Here is an 18,898-nt window from a genome sequence, read left to right on the forward strand (position 1 = left end):
GGACTGCCTCCTGCCCCACCCCCAAGCACTCAAGGACCTTTCCCCTCCTCCTTTTGCCCCCCACCATTAACTCCAGCCCATTGCTGCCCTCTCCTGGTGGTGCGCATGGCTGCAGCGTACAGGGGGCTCCCAGCCTGTGCAGCGAGACATGACCAGGCCGAGCGCTGGGCTCCTGTGGGTCACAACTCAGGAGTCAGACCCCCCCTCCCGATCCTGGGGGAGAGGCTCCTTGAAATGGACAGGGCCAGAGCTGCTATCTCCCCCAGGCGGACTTGGGGCCTGCCAGGTCCTGCCCAGGCTCCTACCAGTCCTTGGGGCTGGTCCTGTACCCCAGAACCCTTGGGGATCCCCCCTCCCTGGCCCACCTGACAGAGACAGCCACCGACACCTTGAGCATGTTTATTGCAATCACCCAATGCCGGTGCCCACAGCCCAGGGACGGGCTGGCTGGCTTGGTCTCAGCACATGGGACAGACAGTCTGGACTCAGAGCCCTGCCCGGGGACGCTGCGAGGGCTTGGCACAGTTTGGCACGGGTGAATGTACATCTCAGAGCCCACGGCCATCACCAGGCAGAGGGGAAAGCAGCGCTTAGCTCCCTGGGGGCCGTCCCTGCCCATCTGGGCCCTGAGCTGGGCCCCCACCAGCTCAGAGCATCCTCATCACTTTGTTGATCCAATCGACGTAGAGAGAGACACGAGTGAAGACAGCTGGCTGGTCCTTGCGGGCACACACACGGATAGGGGTGATGACGCCCTCCAGCACCCAGCAGTCATGGGTCAGGCAGGCCAGCGGCCCCCCATAGTCACCCTGCAGGGGCCGAGAGAACATATCAACTCCTGCGCCCTGCGCTGGCCCCTCAGCATGGGCAGGGACTAGGTGTGCCAGGCCACTGTGCCACTGTGCAGGGTCCAGGACCCAGGGCCCCTGGCCCCACTCCTGTGCTCCCGTCCTGCCCTGCCCCCTCACAGCTCCTCCCTGTGCTCACCTTGCATGGCCTCCTTCCCCAGGATCCACTTCCAGCTCTCACAGCACTCCCCTCCCTTCCCCAATAGCACTTCTTCCCAGCCTGCCCCCCCCCCACGGCACTCTTCCCCTCCCGCCCCCCCACAGCACTCAACTCCCCATAACACTGCCTCCCAACCTGTCCCCTACGACACTTCCTCCCCTCCTCCAAGGCACTCTCCCACCTTTCCCCACCCCTCTTTCACAGTACTCCCCTCTCTCATGGCACTCCCCTCCCATCCTCTCCCCTACAACACGCCCTCCCAGCCTGCCCCCCTAGACACTCCCCTCCCCTCTCCCACAGCACTCCCCTCCCCCCCCCAGCAGGCACCTCCCAGTGTGCCCCCCAGCTCACCTCACAGGCCCCCACCCCGGCTCGCAGAGGTGCAGTACACAGCTCACTCTCCTTCACCTGGCCTCGGAGCGCCATGTTGCACTCCTTGTTGCTCAACACGGGCAGCTTGGCTACGTTGAGCAGTGTCTTGTTGCCGGTACCTGGAGGAAGAGGGCGAGCAGATGAGGGGCCTGGGGGTTAGAGCACAGGGACTGGTGGCCCCATCTCCCTTCCCCCCGGCCTGGACAGGGCTGGCTGGAGGGGAGGCTGGCTAGCCATGAGGGGGTCGTTGGCTGGGCTCTCATGTGGCAGTGGTAGAGGGGATGGGGCCGAAGTGTGGAGCAGAGGGGAGGCCCCATGGGGCATGGATCCGGCTGGGGTTCCTGTAGTGTAGAGAGGCAGGGCGGGAGGAAGCTGGGAAAGGTGGGGTGTCATTGCAGACAGCCCCAGCCTGTAGAGGAGTCTGGACGGCTTTGGGGGTGTCTGTGCCACATGGCATTCTCTAGTCCTCTTCTCCTGGCTGCCCCCTTCCTGGCCCTGGGTCTGTACCTCCGGTTTCACCCCATCCAGCGATCTCGCACTCTGTGTTCTCGGGCACGACGTACCGCTCTGGTGGGAGGCAGATCAGAGCCACCCGATCGTTCAGAGTCGCTGGCCTGCCAAGACAGAGCAGTGCCATACAGATGCCCACCCACTCCCTGCGTGCCAACCCCCAGTGTCCATTACCAACCAACTCCCAGCATGGCACCGCAAGGCTCTGCCCTCACTACAGCCATTGCAGGAACAGGCCTTCAGCGCAGATGGAACTGGAGCAGCCTCCATATGTGACCCGAGCACAACAGGATGGCTGCAGGGAGCCCAGGCCAATGACTCACAGAGGTTTGAACTGCCCCATTCAGGTCTGTCCAGCCCTGGGGGTGCTGAATCCTCATCCCCCGAATTTGATGGTTGCTGGGGGATTCCCCCACGCTGCCCCAGGTTTCCTGTCCTGCCTGCAGCTGACTCTTGCTCCCCGGGGTGTGCCAGCTGGGCTCTAGTGCATGCCCCTGCACGGAGCCATTGCACCAGGCCATGGGAGTCAGGGAAGCAGAGCCAAAGCCAGGGCCATATACTACCCTACCTGCCTCCCTGTCACAGGCAGACACCTGCCCCATGGGCCAGCCCCCTGCACCACCACCGCCTTGGACCACCCTTCCCATCGTGGCACCCGGCATGCCTGGGCAGGGCATGCCCTGGCTGTCCCCAGCACCCCCGGCTGGCTCCTGGGGGTTCTCTGTGGGAGCACAGAAAATCTCTGGAACCAGCTGGACCTTACAAAGAAAGGGGGCACCCCAGTTGGAGGGAAAGGCTGTCACAGCAAGAGCTGCATGGTGGGGATGGGGGCCCACCAAGCCGCCACCCTTAGCCTGCTCACCTGGCCAGTTTCAGCAGCACCAGGTCAGACGCGGAGGGCCCGCAGACAAGTTTCAGGATGGGGAGGGCCTGTTTGTCGGGGTCGCTGGGGCTGGGGTCCTTGAAGAGGGTCCCAAGTTGGACCTCGTAGCTAGACAGGTCAGTGTCACTGCCAGAGGAGGCACGATCCAAGCTGCAGCACATCACTCCAGCACAGTGCCCCCAGCCCTCACTCTGCTCCCCCGCCCTAGCCCTGACCCAAACTGCCTCCCAGATTCTGCACCCCCTCCTCACCCCAACCCCCTGCCACAGCATGGAGCCCCCTCCTGCACCCAAACTCCTTCCCAGAGCCCGCACACCTCACCCCCTCCTACACCCCAATCACCTGCCCTAGCCCTGAGCGCCCTCCTGGAGCCCGAACCTTACATGCCCTCCCGCATCTCAACCTCCTCCCCCAGCCCAGAGCCCCCTCTAGTACCCGAACTCCATCCCAGAGCCCGCACCCCAACCCCCTGCCTCAGCCCAGTGAAAGTGAGTGGGAGCGTGAGTGACGGTGGGAGGGGGGAATGGAGTGAGCAGGGTGGGGCCTCGGAGATGGGGTGGGGCAGGGGCGGGGCAAGGGCGCTTGGATTTGCTTGATTTGACTGTTGGCAACCCTATGGCTGTGCAGGGGCTCTCTCACAGTCCCCCATATCTGGGGCCCTGCCTTTCGTACCATTAGGAGTGGTCGAGCAAGGACTGGCCCTTCCCTGCAGGACAAGGGCTGCACAGCCCAGGAAGGTGCTCCCAGACAGTATGTGTATGACCATCACTACGGCAGCCCCCTCGTGCCCATGCCGAAGGGCTAGCTCTGGGGCTGATATATGCCATTCGGCACAGGGGCGGAAGGCCAGGCCGACAGCGGCTGAATACAGTGCTGCCCAGACACCTGTGTAGCCTGCACGTAGGGAGGGTAGGGGTTGAAGGGACAAACCACAGGCTCCCTATTGCCCGCTGCCCACCTAGGCACTGCTGCACCCACTATATGATGTCTGCAGCTGCTGCAATGGTGCCAATGAATAGGGCCCATCTGACCTCCCTTTTCTGCTCCCCGGCCCCTCACTGAGCCCGGCCCCGCTGGCTGCGGCACCGTGGAGGACTGGATGGTAACAACCCTTGGACTGGTGCCGAGCACCGCAAAGGCACCAGCTAGCTGATCTCTGGACCAGTCAGAGTCCAACAGGTCCAGAACGGTCTGTAGACTGTCCCCTGCTCCAGCCCCTCCCTCACAATGCCATGCGCTCAGCCAGAATGGCTTGTGCACAGGACACTGCACTTCCTCCCCCTAAGGCAGGGGTTCTCAAACTGGGGGTCGGGACCCCTCAGGGGGGCGCGAGGTCATTACATGGGGGGGTCACGAGCTGTCAACCTCCACCCCAAACCCCGCTTCCCTCCAGCATTTATAATGGTGTTAAAGATATAAAAAAGTGTTTATAATTTATAAGGGGGGGTCGCATTCAGAGGCTTGTGATGTGAAAGGGGTCGCCAGTAAAAAAGTTTGAGACCCACTGCTCTAAGGGGCTCCAGGGCACAGCTGACACCTTACCAGGAGGAGAAGCACTGGCGCGTGCTGATGACCCATTGCTCCTTCACCAGGGATCCTCCGCAGAAATGCACTCCTTTCCTGCGGGGCAGAAAGCACTTATCACATGGGAGAGGCAGGGTCCAGGCGGCGCCCCTGCCTGCCTCACAGGGCCTGGCAATCTAGTTAGCACCAGCTGACAGCAGTAACAAAGAGAAGGTGAAAGGGTGACTCGATCAATGTGCAGACTATCGGCACAGGAACTGAAGCTTTCATCCTGGTCTCTTCAGGCTGGCAGAGGAAGGGACTATGGCACTGTCTATAGGCGGGATGTTGAAGCTAGACACATTCATCCTGGAAATCAGGTTTACATTTTGACTGGTGATAATAATTAACCATTGGAACAATTTACCCAGCGTCCTTGTGGATTCTCCACTACTGACAATTTTTAACTCAAGATCGGCTGTTTTCTGGCTCTAGGAAATGTTTTGAGGACATTCTCTGGCCTGTATCCTAAAGGAAGTCAGACTGGATAATTACGATGGTCCGTTCAGGCCTGGGAATGTCTGAATCTCCAGATCTCCATGCCTCGCTGAGCACTGGGCGCGCTAGACCTCCAGCAGATCAGATATGGGACAGTGAGGCCCATGGGGAGTCTCTGCCTCTGTGACATTGGCCACAGTGAGAGAGAGGTAACTGGTCTGCATGGCACTTCAGCCCATTGTGAGATCGTACCGTGGGGCTCAGCTCCGTGCAGCTCACCCTGTCCCCTCTCTCCTCTGTGGGGAACCCATGGCAGGAGGTGTGACCACCACTGGTTGTTCTGCAAGTGCCAGTCCCCAGGCCCCTGCTATTGCAGCTATCAAGTGCCTGGGGGGTCTGGATGCTGGGGAACTGCAATGTGCATTGTTAGGCCCGGAAGCAGGCACCAATGTTGGTGGCTTGCTGACCCCCAGCCTATGCCTGGCGAGCCATGTGGGAGGCTGCTCAGAGTAGGCTGGGGCTATTAAAGGCAATGCCAACTAGCCAGGCTCTAGCTGCTCTGGGAGATGCACACATTGCTGCTTCACACATATTAAACTCTTGCCCCACTGAATGGAGTTCAAATAGCTCCCGGCTGAGTCTCCACTTCGAGTCACCAGAGCATTGGTCAGGCACCAATGGCACATGGCTGCTGCAGCTGCTTCCCCATGACCCAGCAGGGTTCCACACTCCAGATCTCCTGCCCCAGCCCCACCCTGGCTGGGCCCCCAATCTCGGGGGACACTGCTCACCGGTTGCGGATGCTGACAGTCCAGGGTGAGTTCCCAGGGCGTCCCCCGATGATACGGCCCTTCAGCTGGAGGCGCTCGTCCCTCTTGCCGCACTCGGCAAAGACCACGTTATCTGCAGGCATGGGGAGGATGAGGGCAGCACTCGGGAGCCGGGGCCAGCAGCAGGCTCAGCAGGAGCTCCCCAAAGACTCCCCAGCCAGAGCCAGATGCTCATTGTGCACCTGGTGATCTGGATCGTGCCCCAGTCCTGAGATGGAGGTGGGGTCAACTAGGGGCTCTGTGGCCTCTGCTCCTGAGCACTCCCCCCAAGCTAAGCTGCCCCCAACTGGCCCCAGCACCCAGACTCTGGCCACAGCTGGCGGGCTTTACCTGCAGTCTCCAGGATGGATGGTGTCTTGTCACCTGCTGGGGAAACAAACCAAAGGTGGTGAAGGTCAGTTGCCCCAAGACGTGGGTCAGAGTAGGTGAGCCGAGCATGGATGGTCCAGGCCTGGGGAATGGCCAAAGCACAGCCTGGGGTTGTGCTGGACAACGGCACAGTCCTGGGGCTTCATTCCCTCAGCCCTCAACCCAGCTCCCCACCCCCACTTTACAGAGACCAAGCCTTTTACTGCTGATTAAATCTTTTGAAAATGCCTCCGGGTTTCCAGAGCAGCGGACGCCAAGGAGCCGCCATTCTGGGGTGTGCCCAGCAGCACCAGACTGGTACTGAACCAGCCCATAATTGCATCACTGGAGTGGGGTGATTGAGTCCTTACTCGCACCTCTTCATCCCCTCCTCCAGTGCACCCCCCCCCGAGCATCTTCTGTCCCTGGCCTGTCCGCGGCCCCAGAGCACCACCTGCCTGACACAGGTACGGCTGGGTACCTGGAACTCACAAGGCAGTTTAAGGGAGCAAGACTGTGGCGACTAATTTGCCCATCTCTCTACCTAGGCCAGAGCCGAGGTCTGCCCTGAGTAGGCTCAGATCCACATGCCGAACACCAGGTGGCCAGGGCTGGCTGTGCTGTGGAGATGGCCCCTGGAGGGGGCAGCCCAGCCTGTGGGCTTGGAGAGGTGGCCGTGGCAGTGGCCCTGCCACTCACCAGTGTGGTGCACTGGGTCAACAGGAGGCTGGGCCACGGGCCAGCTCGGCAGAGGGGAGCCAGGCCACGAGCTCACTGCATTTTCTCAGCTTAGCAGCATGACGCCAGTCCCCAGAGACAGGACTGGCTCCAGGGCTTTTGCCGCCCCAAGCGGCGAAAAAAAAAAAAAGCCGCGATCGTGATCAGCGGCAGCTCCACCGTGCCGCTTTCTTCTTCAGTGGCAATTTGGCGGCAGGTCCTTCCCTCCGAGAGGGATCCTCTGCCGAATTGCCGCCAAAGAGCCCGACATGCCGCCCCTTCCCCTTGGCCGCCCCAAGCACCTGCTTGCTCAGCTGGTGCCTGGAGCCGACCCTGCCCAGAGAACATGGCGTGGGGCAGCGGCCATGAGACTGAGCTGTCTCCTCTGCATGCCAGGCACCCACCGCAGGACTTGATGGCGCAGTAATCAAACTGGGTGCTGGGGTCCATGGTGTAGCACCAGGGCCCGTGGCTGTCGTTGTCGGGGTTGCGGCAATAATTCTCCTCGAGGCGCATGGCAGGGAACATGGCGGGAGAGATCCTGGGGGAAGGTGGGGAAATCAGCCCTGTGTCCCTCAACCACGACCCCTCCCCCCTCTGCTGCGCCTCAGCCCCCTCCACCCTCAGACCTCTCCAGCCACTCTCTTGCTCCTCGGCCCTCAGATACCCAGACCCCTCAGCCCCCCTCCTGCCCCTTCTCCCCAGCCCCTTGCCCCCCAGCCACACTCCTGCCCCGCCCCTCAAACTCCCACACCTCAGCTACCCTCCTGCCTCTGCCCCACAGCTCCTCACCCCTCAGCCCTCTCCCCTGCCGCCTCCTCAACCCCCCCTGCTACCCTGGTTTCCCTCAAGCCCCCCAACCCTTCAACCTTCGCACACCTCTCATCCCTCATCCCAACACTCCCCACAACCCTCCCCCCGAGGCGGTGCCATTCCCACTGCCCCTGGCCCTGCTGCTCGCCTTGACCCAGGCTCCATGGCAGGGTCACACGCCTAGGTTCCTGGGCCCAGTGCAGGGACCTCCCCACCGGGGACCTCTCCCAGTGTCTGTGGGGGACATTGATGGAGGAAGGGAGACCCTCACACTCACTGGGGTGTGTGGGGCGATACTGCTGACCATTTCTGGCAAGTGATGCCTTTCCGGGTCTTGCTGATCTTGCCCCTGTACAGCTCACCATTTCCATGGTAACAGCCTGGAGTAAGGAAATGGAAATGACACCTATTACCGGATGTGCATGGCTCCCCCCCCCCACCCAAACTCCCTGGCCCCAGTCCCCACCATGACACCACTCAGGGATCATCCTGATACCACCAGCCTAGTGCTCCCTCCCCTGCTCTGCACCCAGACCCCCAGAGACTGCCCAGAAGGTAACACACACACTGTGTTCTGTTATTGTAGGGTTGCTCCTGGGCAACGGGCTGTCCACACTAGTTTGTTATTGTAGAGTCCTTCCGTGGCACTGGGCTGTGTGCACTGGTTTCTTATTGTAGGGTCGCTACTGGGCACAGGGCTGTGCGCACTGATCATAGAATCATAGAAGAGTCTGTAAGTTGTCTGAAGAAAGCCTCGTCTACCTCATCCTCCTGGTCTGGTGATCTATAGCAGATGCCCACCATGACATCACCCTTGTTGCTATCACCTCTAAACTTAACCGAAAGAATCTCAACAGGCTTTTCTCCAGTTCATACTGGAGCTCCGAGTAATCATACTACTCTCTTACATATAGTGCAACTCCTCTATCTTTTCTCTCCCTGTGTGTCCTTGCTGAACAGTTTATACCCATCCATGACAGTGCTCGAATCACATCATAGCATTAGTAGGTGCATTGCCAGCAGATGGAGGAAAGTGATTATTCTCCTCTATTTGGCACTGGTGAGGCCACATCTAGAGTATTGCATCCAGTTTCGGGCCCCTCACTACAGAAAAGCTGTGGATAAATTGGAGAGAGTCCAGCAGAGAGCAACAAAAATGATTAGGGGGCTGCGGCACATGACTTATGAGGAGAGGCTGAGGGAACTGGGCTTATTTAGTCTGTAGAAGAGAAGAGTGAGGGGGGATTTGATCGGAGCCTTCAACTGAAGAGGGGTTCCAAAGAGGATGGAGCTCGGTTGTCCTCAGTGGTGGAAGATGACAGAACAAGGAGCAATGGTCTCAAGTTGCAGTGGGGAAGGTCTAAGTTGGATAATAGGGAAGACTGTTTCACTAGGAAGGTGATGAAGCACTGGATTGGATTACCTAGGAAGGTGGTGGAATGTCTATCCTTAGAGGTTTTTAAGGCCCGGCTTGACAAAGCCCTGGCTGGGATGATTTAGTTGGTGTTGGTCCTGCTTTGAGCAGGGGTTGGACTAGATGACCTCCTGAGGTCTCTTCCAAGCCTAATCTATGTTTCTATGATAGTTCCCTGACTGTGCCAGGACTTCCAATTCTTCCTGCTTGTTCCCCAGGCTTTTTGTATTCAGGCACCTAAGATAACTACATGATTTCTTGTTGTAGGGTCGCTCCTGGGCACTGGGCTGTGGGCACTAGTTATTGTAGGGTTGCTCTGGGGCACTGCGCTGAGAATTGGTTTGTTGTTGAAGAGTCGCAGGGCAGCCCAGTGTCTCCTCCCCGCCAGGGCAGTCCTCACCCTCCACCTCCACCTCGTCAGTGCAGCGTTTGATCTGGAAGCAGAAGGCGACGCGCATGCTGGGCAGACTGGTGAAGCACCAGGGGGCCTCTGAGCCATCAGGGTTCCGGCAGTAATTCTCCCGCAGGTCCCTGGCAGACACATCAGCTCAGCTTGGGAACATCCCAGCCAATGATACAGCGTCCAGCAGCTGCCAGCCCCCAACATGGGAGCCACGCCCAGCCGTGGAGGTGTTCCTGTGGGTAGCGGGCTGGAATTTCCAAGGATCTGGATGCCCAGATCGCCCCCCACAGACACGCCAGGAGCACCTCCACCCGAGCTGTGGCATCAGGCTATGGGCATTTGCAGGCAGGCCCCCTGCAAGTTTGGTGCCACCCCATCTGGGCCAGGGCCACACCTGTGCTGGAGTCTCAGGCCCTGCAGCCCGAGAACCAGCGATCCCGCCCAGGCCTCACACCACACTCCCAGCACTGGTGATCTATAGCAGATGCCCTTAGGCTGGCTCCCACTCTGTGACGCCCAGCTGCAGAGCCAGCTCCTCCTGCCCAGTTCTGGCTGGGGCAATGCTGCAGCCGTCAGACCAATGGCTACATAGCCACGGAGGGAGCCTGCAGCACCCAGGACCTGAGCCAGGAAGTCTGGACCCAGCCATCTCAAGCGAGCAGCACAGATATTCATGCGGTCCAGGACCCTGAATGTTTATTCAGGCAGCTAGCGCAGTGTGCACTGGTGCCTGGCCTCATCTTGGGGGGAACAGGTAACCCTCCCCCAGATACCTCTCCAGGAACCCCCTGGCAACCCTTCCCCCCCAGCTAGGCCCCCCAGAGACCCCTTCTCCAGCTAGCTCCTCCCTCATAGGGATCCCAGGGACCCCTCCCCCAGCTAGTTCCCCCCTCCAGTTACCCCAGCGACCCCGCCCAACTAGCTTCCCCCAGGGACCCCCAGCAACCCCCTCCTCCAGATAGTTCCCCCAGGACCCCAGCTACCTGTCCCCCAGCTACCCATCCCCCAGCTAGCCTCCAGCAATCTCTACACAGATGCGCACTGAATTTTTCCAGCATATAGACCTCTAGGAGCTCCTTCCTCCCCCACCCAAGTGTTCCATCGCCTACTTGCACTCGTATGCCTCGGGCCGGAAATGGTGCCGGTGGGGAGTCTGGGCGTCCCAGCGCTGGCAGGGGATTCCTGACGTGGTGACGTTCACCTTGCCCCGGTAACCTTCGCCTTTGTGCTTGAAACAGCTGGTGGTGGTGTCTGCGAGGCGTGGGCGTTTCTCTGCTTCCATGGATGTGGGCAGCAGGAAAGGCCAAGCGTCACTGGGGGCTGGCTTGGGAGCACCAGGGAGCAGGGAGGAGTGGTGTATGTTGTGGGAGGTGGGACACCTTGCACCCTAGCACCAGCCCGCTGACCAGGGGACTGGTCACGCTGCAGACTCTTCGCTGGCAGGGCCTTGCCATGCACTCAGGACTGTGAGCCAGAGGTTGGACCTCATGAGCTCTATGAAATACCCCTAAGGGCATGGAGCATATTCCTGAGTGCCAGTGGGTGGGCGCTGTGCGAGGGGTTAGGGTACTACTCATCCCCTGCATTGGAGCAGAGCAGAGCAGTGCTGGGCAGTGGCAGTAGGGGGGCGTTGGCAGGGAAAGGTCTGTCATGGCTACATGTCTCGACTCCGCTGAGGCATGGGAGCAGCAAACCGGGCACTGCAGCATGGGGTGGCCCTGCTAGGTGGCTAGACCTCACACCATCAGGGGCCAGAGCCGGATTGGGCACGTCAGTGAGGTTAACAATGATACAGACATAGCAGTGTGGGCAACACATCCCAGTCATGCCCATTGGCACCCACAGCACAGCACTTACTGCATTTGCGGAGGTGGCAGTACTCCCGCTCCCGGGCAGGATCTGTGGTGTAGCACCAGGGGCCCACGGAGCTGTCAGGGTTGCGGCAGTAATTGTCATCCAGATCCTTCTCAGGATATCTGGATGGGATAGGGAGAAGGCGGGGGGAAAGAGGTGAGGGAAACCTTGATATTTACAAAGCCACATTCTGATCCTTTCCTGGTCCAAGAGCCTCTGGGATGTGCTCTTCCCCTGCTTGGACCCCCAGGAAGTGGGTTTGCAGCGCAGCCCCAGCCTGACCCTCGGCAGTGACCAGCCCTGTTTGGGGGAACATGGCCAGGATCCATGTTACCCACAGAATCTCGGGGCTGAGCCTTGCCTGTACATGGTGGTGGGTCTGGGCAGTGCCAAGAATGCTCCTCTGCAGGTTGCACTGCCAGCCTGGGGGCTCAGCACTGGCAGCTGAGAGGGTCTCTGCTAATGCCTATCCCAGAGTGCCATGTCCCCTGGCTGGTCTGCATTCACTGCAGGGCCTCCGTAGTGCTGGGGGCTCAGGCTTCCCAGCCCCTAGGAATCCATGGGCAGTAACCTGGGACCTCGGGGAACTCTCTGCTCTGGACAGAGTGCTGAGATGCCCCACTATCACCCAGACCTGCTCCCTCCTGAGCCCCCCCGTGAAGGCCAGACTGTTCCCATCCCATACTGAGACCATCCCGCGGGGGATGAGCAATCCCTGCCCCAAGCGGGGAGGGCTGATACTTGTGGGGATGGTATGGGTGCTTGTGGGGGTGCTGCAGGTCCCAGCGCTGGCACTCCCGCCCGGACTCCGTGTGGTCCACCAGGCCCCGGTAATCTTCCCCGTTGCACAACACGCACACGGCTGCAAGAAAGAATCATGCTTCAGGCATGGAGCGAGGCAGGACATGTGCAGGCTGGCAGCTCTGAAGGCCTTTGCCAGCTATGCAGATGAATGTCGCTGGCTCTGAACCCAGAGAATCCATTGCATCCCCAATCCTCCCAGCTCTGCCCCCAGGAGAGCCCCCCACATCACAGACCATCACCCAGCAGACTAGTGCCAGGATTTGTGGGTAGAACCCTGGATCCACCACATCTGTGCATGGCGGTGCGCAGGGGTGATAGGGCATGTGTTGCCTGAATGCTGGTGCACAGGCAACAGCTGTCATGTGGGGAGGGAGGGGGCATCCAGCGGGTGAGATGTCCGGCTGTTGCACGTGGAAGATAGCTACTCCATAGATGCCGAGTCCATGGGTGCTCTGGAGTTGGAGCATGAATGGAAAAAAAATAGTGGGTGCTCAGCACCGACCAGCCACAGCTGTTCCCCGCCCCTGCTCATCAGGTGATGGGGGAACACCACTTCCCAACAGCTGATGGGGGTGGTGCCACTGTCAAACAGCTGTTTGGCGGTTGCGGGGACTTGGGGAGGGTGGAGAGTGGTGGGTGTGTGGGAGCCTCGGGGAGGGGGGCAGAGTGGAGGTGGGAAGAGATGGAGCAAAGACTTGGGGGAAGTGGCTGAGCGGGGTTGGGGCCTCAGGTGAAGTGGGGGTTGAGCACCTCCTGGGAAAAGGAAAAGTCGGCACCTGTGCTTGGGGGAAGGCGGTTCACTCACCATCTTCACACTTCTTGATACCACAGCTCTGGTGCCGGACGGCTGGGTCCATGGTGTAGCACCAGGGACCCCGCTCATCTCTGTCTGGGTTCCGGCAGTAGTTCTCCTCAAGGCCGTTCCGCAGAGAGGGAGAAAACCTGCTGGGACACAGAGCGCGCAGGGGGCTGGGATGGTTTCAGTGACTGGGGCTCTGGGGGCACAGCTCAAAGGGAGGAGCTCTCAGCCCTCAGGCCAGGCTACATGACAAAGTAGGTCAATGCAAGTGGCCTGGCAGAGACTTAGGATATGTCTACACTACAGCCAGATTGACGCTCTGGCGATCAATGCACTGGGGTCAATTTAGCAGGTCTAGTGAAGACCCACCAAATCAACCGCAGATCGCTCTCTGGTCAACCCCCATATTCAAGCCCGAACGAAAAGAGTAAGATAAGTCAACGGGAGAGTGTCTCCCATCAACCCAGTGCGATGTAGACACCACAGTAAATTCACCTAAGTTACGTCAACTCCTAACTACGTTGACTAACTTACACCAGAGTGGTGTGGATTCTTCCAACCTGAACCCCATCAGATTTCTTTTGGCCCAATCCTCCAATTTGTCTAGATCACTCTGGATCCTGTCCATACCCTCCAGCATATCTACCGCTTCCCGCAGCTTAGTGTCATCTCCAAACTTGCTGAGGGTGCAATCCATACCATCATCCGGATCATTAATAAAGCTGTTGAAGAAAACTGGCCCCAGGACCAAACCCTGTGGTACGCCACTTGATACCGGCTGCCAACTAGACATTGAACTGTTGATCACTACCCATTGACTTCGACAATCTAGCCAGCTTTCTAGCACCTTATAGTCCATTCATCCAATCCATACTTTTTTAACCTGCTGTGGGAGACCGTATCAAAAGCGATGTTAAAGTCAAGCTATATCAGGTCTACTGCTTTCCCCTTGTCCACCTAACCAGTTAGCTCATCATAGAAGGCAACCAGATTGGTCAGGCATAACTTGCCCTTGGTGAATCCATGTTGACTGTTCCTGATCATCTTCATCTTCTTGAAGTGCTTCAAAATCCCGAGCCTCTTTTTGCCAGAAACTGGTTGTGACGGGTTCAGTCACAGAGATCCCCTTGGGACTGTCATCTGATATGCTGAAATTACCTTGGAGCCTGTTTTTCCTGCCAGCTTTTGACTTCCAGAACCCTGCCTTGTTGAACCAGACATGCTAGCCTGCTGCAACACAGACCCAGGGTCCTGACTATGCCCCCAAAGCTGCATGGTTTAAGTGAAAACAGCTCTGCTGGTTACCTGAACCAGCTCCCAGACACCCAGCTTTCAACGGGATCCAAACCCCAAATTAATCCGTTTTACTCTGTATAAAGCTTTGGAAGTGCAGAGTGGGACATGAAAGAAGATATTTATATGAAAAACATAGAGGCCTTAAAGTATCACATTTTTTGCTGCAGTACCTAGTGAGAGTGTCTAGAGAATGGGGCCCTATGAAAAAAGCAATATTGCATTTCTTGAAGAATATTTGGAAAGGTGAAATACTTTAATTCTGGAATTAAAGTAATTCTGGTGTCCAGTGCATGGTAGTCACTGGCTCATCCAGTGAGTCTGCTTTGCCATCACACACATGAAGAAGAGGCACGGGAGAGTTAAGGAGAGGCTGTCTGCAGAGAGGAAGCCAGTTTGTAGCCTGTGGGACAGAGGGATGTACGGGGAAGGCTCTGGACTAACCCTAATCCATTGTTTTCCCCTCTCATAAAGTTCTATTTTTGGAGAATACTTCACAGCACATAGTGCAGCGTGCAGAGCAGCACTCAAAGCACACAGTGCTTGGAAATGTACAGCAAACAGCATAGAATTCATAGCTGTGACGTTATGAGTGTAATATAATATTTCACGGGAAGGTGACAGGACCAGAAAGAGTTAATTAACTCACAGATTGACCTGACCCATATCTGAATTTTAGAAACTGGTTAGGAAGATATGTAAATGAATAGAGCTTTGAAATGCAAGTCTGCATTGTTAGAGGTAGACGGGTAGGTGTTTGCTCAGGTCTTGGGACGTAAGCAAAGAAGTCTTGTCTATTGCTATAGCTTTGATTCAAAGATCAAAAAGGGAATATTAACATTTAGGAAGATACTTGAGTGAAATAGTATTAGTGTCTATATGTCTCTTTGAAGATTGTGGTAATCTGTATCTGAACTTTTTAATGGATAAATTACCCTGTGCTAATTGCCAGGATGTTTGGAAGAAGGAGCGTTAAGCCTATTGTTTTCTCAGGCCAAAAGGCTGCTGGAAATGTATAAGAACCCTGGGACACGATCCTTCTGCAGCTCAGATCTGCTTTGGGTTTCAAGAGGAGGAAACCTTAAACTACAAGGGATTGAGATCCCCAGTCACTGACTGGCGTCACCCTGAATATGGATATTGGACTATAATCTATGGATTATTTCTAAAAGGACTTTTGGCAAATACGAGCTCATCTCTGCTATGTATCTGAACCTCAAGAACTGAATTCAAGTCTGTATGTATATTGATCTTTTAACCAACACTCTCTTTTCTTTTTAAATAAATTTTATTTTAGTTAATAAGAATTGATTATAAGCGTGGATTTTGGGTAAGAATTAAGTTATAATTAGACCTGGGTATGTGGCTGATCCTTTGGGGTTGGAAGAACCTTTTCTGTTATATGATGAGATAAGATTTTCCATAATCATCAGATCTGACGTGTGTGTCTGGACGGAGGCTGGGTACTTTAAGGGAACTGCGTTGTTTGAATTTCTAACTAACCAGTGAGGTACTATAGAAGCTGTTCTGTGCTGGCTTGGTAAATCTAAGTATTGGAATATCCAGCAGCGTCTGGAGTTTGTCTGCAGTTCACTCTAATTGGGTGACCTCAGCTGGCTCCCACGGGCAGCACCATCACAATAGCATCAACATACCCAGTCATATTTATAAATGTGCAGCAAGCACTGCACAGTTCTCAGCAGCACGAGGCCCAGAGAACAGTCAACTGCACAGTTCCATGGCTCTTATGTCTGACTGTTCAAAGTCAGCAGACTCCACCTCCGCCCTCCACCTGAGTGTCAGCTTTTCCCCCTTTGCCTCAAGATACTACTCAGCTATAACCATCGGGATCATTTTCTTACTGAAAGCCAATCTGGTGAGTAAACACCATTTCAGTCTACCAAGAGTACCATTCCACTGTTGTTCTGCACCTGTAGAGCTGGTGGTTGACTTTCCTTGGTGCTGTCTTGGTGGCCGGTGTACGGCTTCATGAACCAGGGCAGTAGGCTGGTTCCCCCGAATCACTACTGGCATTTTAATAGTGACAATAATGGTAATATCCCAGTCAGGAAAAAAATGTCCCTGCTTGCAGCTTTCTGAACAGTCCTGAGTTCTTAAGGATGCAAGTGTCAGGCACCTTCCTCGACCAGCACACACTGATATCGGTGAGGTGTTGTGGTGAGCCACCAATATTTGCATAACCATAGAAAAGCAGCCCTTTCTGTTGCCTCACTGCAGATAAGGAACAGACACCTGCAAATCCATCCAGTCACAGTCCTACAGAGCAGGAGGTGATTAATGGCCCTACACACTTGCATGACAACGGCCCCACTGTGCATTTTCAGATTCAAAATGATTTTTCAATGATTGGTAGCAATCCAGTGTTGCAAACTTCCAGAGTGCAATTGCCACTCATTGCTACATGGTCAGTGAAGCTTTCTGGTGTTCCTGCACAGAAGAGCTGGGGTGAGCTCAGCAGACAGAACCAGGAATGTGGCCTTGGGTATCCAAACGTTTTGCAGCTACTGCTCATCTTTCCAAACCTGCATGATGGTGCAATCCCAGCAATCAGTGCTCATTCTCAGGCCCCGAATCAGTGCTCTACCATCTGTTGCTGCTCCATGGATGCCACCAATAACCCTAAGTTGCTTTTTGCTATGTCCCTTAGCAAACTGTCTTCAGAGAAATGGTCATGTCCCCCGTTGTTGCAGTTCTTCCTGTAGCCCTGCAAATCCTGGAGCATGGTGCATCCTGTATTTGCCACATTCGTGAGATCAGTGCATATTTCTGTGGGCTCCATGCTTCTGTCAGATATGGCAAAGACTGGGAAGTGCCATATGGGTTTGTGGGATTTTTTAAAATATTAGGAAAATTATGGGATATGGATGACATTATGAGCGGGAGAAAGTTGCATGCTGGGAATGTGACCCCTAGATTCCAGAGATTCCTGGTGATTTATATCCCAAAACACATTGCAAAAATTTCCCAGAAGGCATTGTGCTGGGATGCCTACCTGTGCGGCACTGGCACAGCCCTCCTGGTGAGCATGTGCAGTGCTGATGCACACTGCCGAGCATGAATGTGCCTGCGTGATATACAACCATTGGCAGCTGTACGCTGATGTAACTTGTGTCAACCACATTGTAGTGCAACCATAGAGCCAGTAAACTCACATGCCAAGTGTGATGCATAATGGGAAATGATTAAGCATCCTGTAGGATGTCATTCACACAAATTCAACCCTTAAAGACATATGGGAAGATAATGTTTGTGTTTTTGTGTATTTACATATATATTGATGGTGATCAACAATGTGATCAAACAGTTGCTGTCTATGCCATATTCTATTAATTCAGAGATCAAAGGGACATAAATGAACTGTAAATCTAGGATATCGCTGTATTCATCTTTCTTTGAAATGTATAGCAAATCATCTGTGAATGGTGGAAAAGCAGGCAATTGCCTGATGTTGATCCGTGTGGATAATTACCCCTGACACTTTAGGAAATGAGGGTCTATTGTTCACTGAGGTACTCCGAGCTGTCAAAGAAGGCCTGATACTGTATAAAAAAATGGATTGGGTCCTGATCCTGTCATCTCAGATCTGCTTGCGGCTTCATGCAGGAGAAGCCTAAGCCTCAAGAACTGAGATCCCAGCTCTGACTGGACTGCTCTGAATACAAACATTCGACTATAACCTATAACATTGGACTATAACTATAACCTATTTCTAAAAGAACTATTTGCATCTACAAAGCTCACCATCTCCGCTATGAATTTGAATCTCAAGATTGACTAATGTCTGAATGTACACGGATCTTTTAACCAATTCACTCTCCCTTTTCTTTAATAAATTTTAGTCTAATAAGAATTGGCTGTAAGCGTGTATTTGGGTAAGAGCTGGAATATTCATTAACCTGGGCGGTAATGTGTCCGATCATTTGGGACTGGTAGAATCTTTTATTTTATATGATGAATAAGATTTTCAGTAATCGTCATCATATTTGACTTGGGTGACTAGGTGGAGGCCTGAGGCTGGAATACTTTAAGGGATCTGTGTAGTTGACGTCTGAGTAACCAGAGAGGTATAATAGAAGCTGTTTTGTGGTGGCTTGGTAAATTGGACTATTCACCAGCTTTGGGGAGTGCCAGCCCCATTCTTTGTAGTTCATCCTAATTGAGTTACCTCAGGTGGCTCCCCTGGGATCCTGGTCACAGTGGTATACTTATGCTCGTATACACATTACCACAAGTTAATTGGTTTTTTTTTATCAGAACCACATGCTTGTCAAAAAGTAATTTTGATATTGGAGAGTTTAAGGATTAAAAATCAGTTACAATGAGTGACCCACGCTCATATGAAGATCTTGACAGAAAAACCCTTGAAAAATTGTGCTTACAGAGCGGGTTGTTTAAAACAAAGGCTCCAGAGCAGGATCTGAAAAATCTGTTAATGGCCAGTGATAAGGAAGCAGACCCAGCAAAAATGCCTGCAATAAGACACCAGCAGCAGCTGGAACATGAACAAAAGCTAATAGATCTTCAATTGCAAAAGATAGCCGATATGGAAAAAGAAGCCCATTTAAAGCTTATGGAATTGCTGGCTGCTGAGGAGAAGCCTCACCAGATGCAACAGGAATGTGCCAGACTTCAGCTCCAAGTCTTGGAAGAGCAGAAAAGGCTACCACAACCTGGAGATCCATCCCCTTATGACAATAAAAACTGGGAAAGAATTTGTCCCATTTACAAAGATACTGAGGACACAGAGAAATTTCTATCTACCTTTGAGCATTTGTGTGAAATTCACAATAGCCCAGAAGTATTGTGCATGTCTGTCCTGCTGACCAGA

The 18,898-nt window shown here is 54.9% G+C and overlaps 1 protein-coding gene across 8 annotated transcripts in view; it reads right to left on the reverse strand.

Moving 5' to 3' along the window:
- Positions 1–385: 385 nt before the first annotated feature.
- The window catches only part of MST1 (macrophage stimulating 1), a 40,741-nt gene continuing 22,228 nt past the window's right edge, over positions 386–18,898 (reverse strand). For 4 of the 8 annotated variants that reach the window (XM_034776235.1, XM_034776231.1, XM_034776234.1 and 1 more), the window contains 14 exons: positions 12,763–12,899; positions 11,895–12,015; positions 11,157–11,275; positions 10,409–10,574; positions 9,297–9,427; positions 7,760–7,862; positions 7,074–7,210; positions 5,935–5,970; positions 5,566–5,677; positions 4,316–4,393; positions 2,753–2,899; positions 1,888–1,994; positions 1,360–1,499; positions 386–809 (listed from right to left, as the gene is read on the reverse strand). In XM_034776235.1, the coding sequence (XP_034632126.1) occupies positions 648–809; positions 1,360–1,499; positions 1,888–1,994; positions 2,753–2,899; positions 4,316–4,393; positions 5,566–5,677; positions 5,935–5,970; positions 7,074–7,210; positions 7,760–7,862; positions 9,297–9,427; positions 10,409–10,574; positions 11,157–11,275; positions 11,895–12,015; positions 12,763–12,899 (1,696 nt within the window). In that variant the 3' untranslated portion in view covers positions 386–647. The remainder of the gene's footprint in view (positions 810–1,359; positions 1,500–1,887; positions 1,995–2,752; positions 2,900–4,315; positions 4,394–5,565; positions 5,678–5,934; positions 5,971–7,073; positions 7,211–7,759; positions 7,863–9,296; positions 9,428–10,408; positions 10,575–11,156; positions 11,276–11,894; positions 12,016–12,762; positions 12,900–18,898) is intronic. The other 4 variants (XM_034776233.1, XM_034776232.1, XM_034776236.1 and 1 more) reach the window with 4 other exon arrangements.

The sequence above is a fragment of the Trachemys scripta genome, chromosome 7, assembly GCF_013100865.1.
Source record: "Trachemys scripta elegans isolate TJP31775 chromosome 7, CAS_Tse_1.0, whole genome shotgun sequence".
NCBI lineage: Eukaryota > Metazoa > Chordata > Testudines > Emydidae > Trachemys > Trachemys scripta.